The sequence below is a fragment of the Crinia signifera genome, chromosome 5 (genome assembly GCF_055691185.1).
Source record: "Crinia signifera chromosome 5, ASM5569118v1, whole genome shotgun sequence".
In the NCBI taxonomy this organism is placed as follows: Eukaryota; Metazoa; Chordata; class Amphibia; order Anura; family Myobatrachidae; genus Crinia; species Crinia signifera.
The window spans coordinates 8,632,719-8,635,057 of record NC_139221.1 but is presented as its reverse complement, the minus strand read 5'-3'; the positions used below and the strand labels follow the sequence as shown (position 1 = coordinate 8,635,057).

Below are 2,339 nucleotides of genomic sequence, written 5' to 3'. Positions count from 1 at the left end.
CCCTACCACTGGTTTCCCCCGTTGGACTCTTCCCACCCCAGTCTGACGCTACACACCACACGCTATACACCAAGAACACTGATTTCATATTCACATCCTAAACTGTACCTAACACAATCCCGCTGATGGTGTATTAATATCATATAGTGTACTGAAGTCATCACTACGCACTGATCACACCACTGTTATGTGCATGAACTTATACAACGTATACATATACTAATGTCACCTTTCTGTGTGTTTTCCTCTAGCACACACGGGTGAGGAGATCGATGAGAGGACGGAGCAGCAGCAGTGGGCGGAGCAGCAGTGGGCGGAGTAGCAGCAGCAGTGGGCGGAGTAGCAGTGGCAGTGGGCGGAGTAGCACCAGCAGAGCGAGTAACAGTGGCGGCATTAGTCTTGGTGCTAGTAGACACGGTGCTAGAAGACACGGTGGTATAAGTCGACGTGTCAGTAGTGACTCCCTCCGTCGTGGCAGTAGTACACGTGGCAGTAGTACACGTGGTGCTAGTAGACATGGCAGTAATACCGCAGGGGCAATGCCCCGTTATACACCTGGATATAACTCTGACTTGAGAAACCAAACTGTCAGAACAAAGAAAAATTAAATAATTCACGACCAGTGTGGATCACAGTGTTGACATGAATTTCGACGACCCCAAAATGGTTTACATGCACAAAGTCGTCTGAATCAGACCCTAAATCCTCACCATTTTGAGGTGAAGTACCACCAGTGACCACTAGAGGACACTCAACAGACCAAATTACTCCTTAACAGAAAGTGAAAGCAAAATGATCTGTTTCAAACTTGCTGGCTATGGAGAGGGGGAGCTGTGAGGACAGAGATTGGGGGTGCGAGCAGGTAGGGGGTAAGCCGTGATTTTGATGGGCTTTTACTACAAAATATAACATCTCATTAATACAGAGATAATTACAGCAACGTCCCAATGTTCTAGGACCAGCAGCCAATATATGTGCATCACCATTGTGTAATTATACTGCTTCATCTGTATCCCCTCCCATTGTGGGGCGTGGTCTAATGCTTGCGCATCACTGATATGCTACTGTATATGGAAAACGTGTGTCTGAAATTTTATATTACACATCACTGCAATAAAATCCTGCTACTTTCTTAAACGCAGGCTGTTCACAAGCTGATTGACAAGAAGCCGGTGTTTGGGGTTGGTAACCCGCCATTCTCTGGGAGTCCTGGGCTACACACACACCGCACACACTGGGGAATCATTACATGGTGAGCGGCTGTTATCTGGGAGTGTCAGGGAATACGCAGGCGTGGCCAGGTGTGTGAGGAGAAGTCATGTGACATCAGCTCCGCCCCCGATCAGCCTGATTCCATCACAGCCGCTGAGTAAGTCCTGTGCTACGCACACACTGCACACACTGGGGAATCATTACATGGTGAGCGGCTGTTATCTGGGAGTGTCAGGGAATACGCAGGCGTGGCCAGGTGTGTGAGGGGAAGTCATGTGACATCAGCTCCGCCCCCGATCAGCCTGATTCTATCACAGCCGCTGAGTAAGTCCTGGGCTACGCACACACTGCACACACTGGGGAATCATTACATGGTGAGCGGCTGTTATCTGGGAGTGTCAGGGAATACGCAGGCGTGGCCAGGTGTGTGAGGGGAAGTCATGTGACATCAGCTCCGCCCCCGATCAGCCTGATTCTATCACAGCCGCTGAGTAAGTCCTGGGCTACGCACACACTGCACACACTGGGGAATCATTGCATGGGGAGCGGCTGTTATCTGGGAGTGTCAGGTAATACGCAGGTGTGGCCAGGTGTGTGAGGGGAAGTCATGTGACATCAGCTCTGCCCCTGATCAGCCTGATTCTATCACAGCCGCTGAGTAAGTCCTGGGCTACGCACACACTGCACACACTGGGGAATCATTACATGGTGAGCGGCTGTTATCTGGGAGTGTGAGGGAATACGCAGGCGTGGCCAGGTGTGTGAGGGGAAGTCATGTGACATCAGCTCCGCCCCCGATCAGCCTGATTCTATCACAGCCGCTGAGTAAGTCCTGGGCTACACACACACTGCACACACTGGGGAATCATTACATGGTGAGCGGCTGTTATCTGGGAGTGTCCGGTAATACACAGGCGTGGCCAGGTGTGTGAGGGGAAGTCATGTGACATCAGCTCCGCCCCCGATCAGCCTGATTCTATCACAGCCGCTGAGTAAGTCCTGGGCTACGCACAGACTGCACACACTGGGGAATCATTACATGGTGAGCGGCTGTTATCTGGGAGTGTCAGGTAATACGCAGGTGTGGCCAGGTGTGTGAGGGGAAGTCATGTGACATCAGCTCCGCC

The 2,339-nt window shown here is 51.4% G+C and overlaps 1 protein-coding gene across 1 annotated transcript in view; it reads left to right on the top strand.

Moving 5' to 3' along the window:
• The window catches only part of LOC146079930 (uncharacterized), a 65,024-nt gene extending 63,887 nt beyond the window's left edge, over positions 1–1,137 (top strand). The window contains exon 5 of the mRNA XM_083186660.1: positions 252–1,137. Coding sequence (XP_083042786.1) covers positions 252–608 — 357 coding nt within the window. The 3' untranslated portion in view covers positions 609–1,137. The remainder of the gene's footprint in view (positions 1–251) is intronic.
• Positions 1,138–2,339: the final 1,202 nt, after the last annotated feature.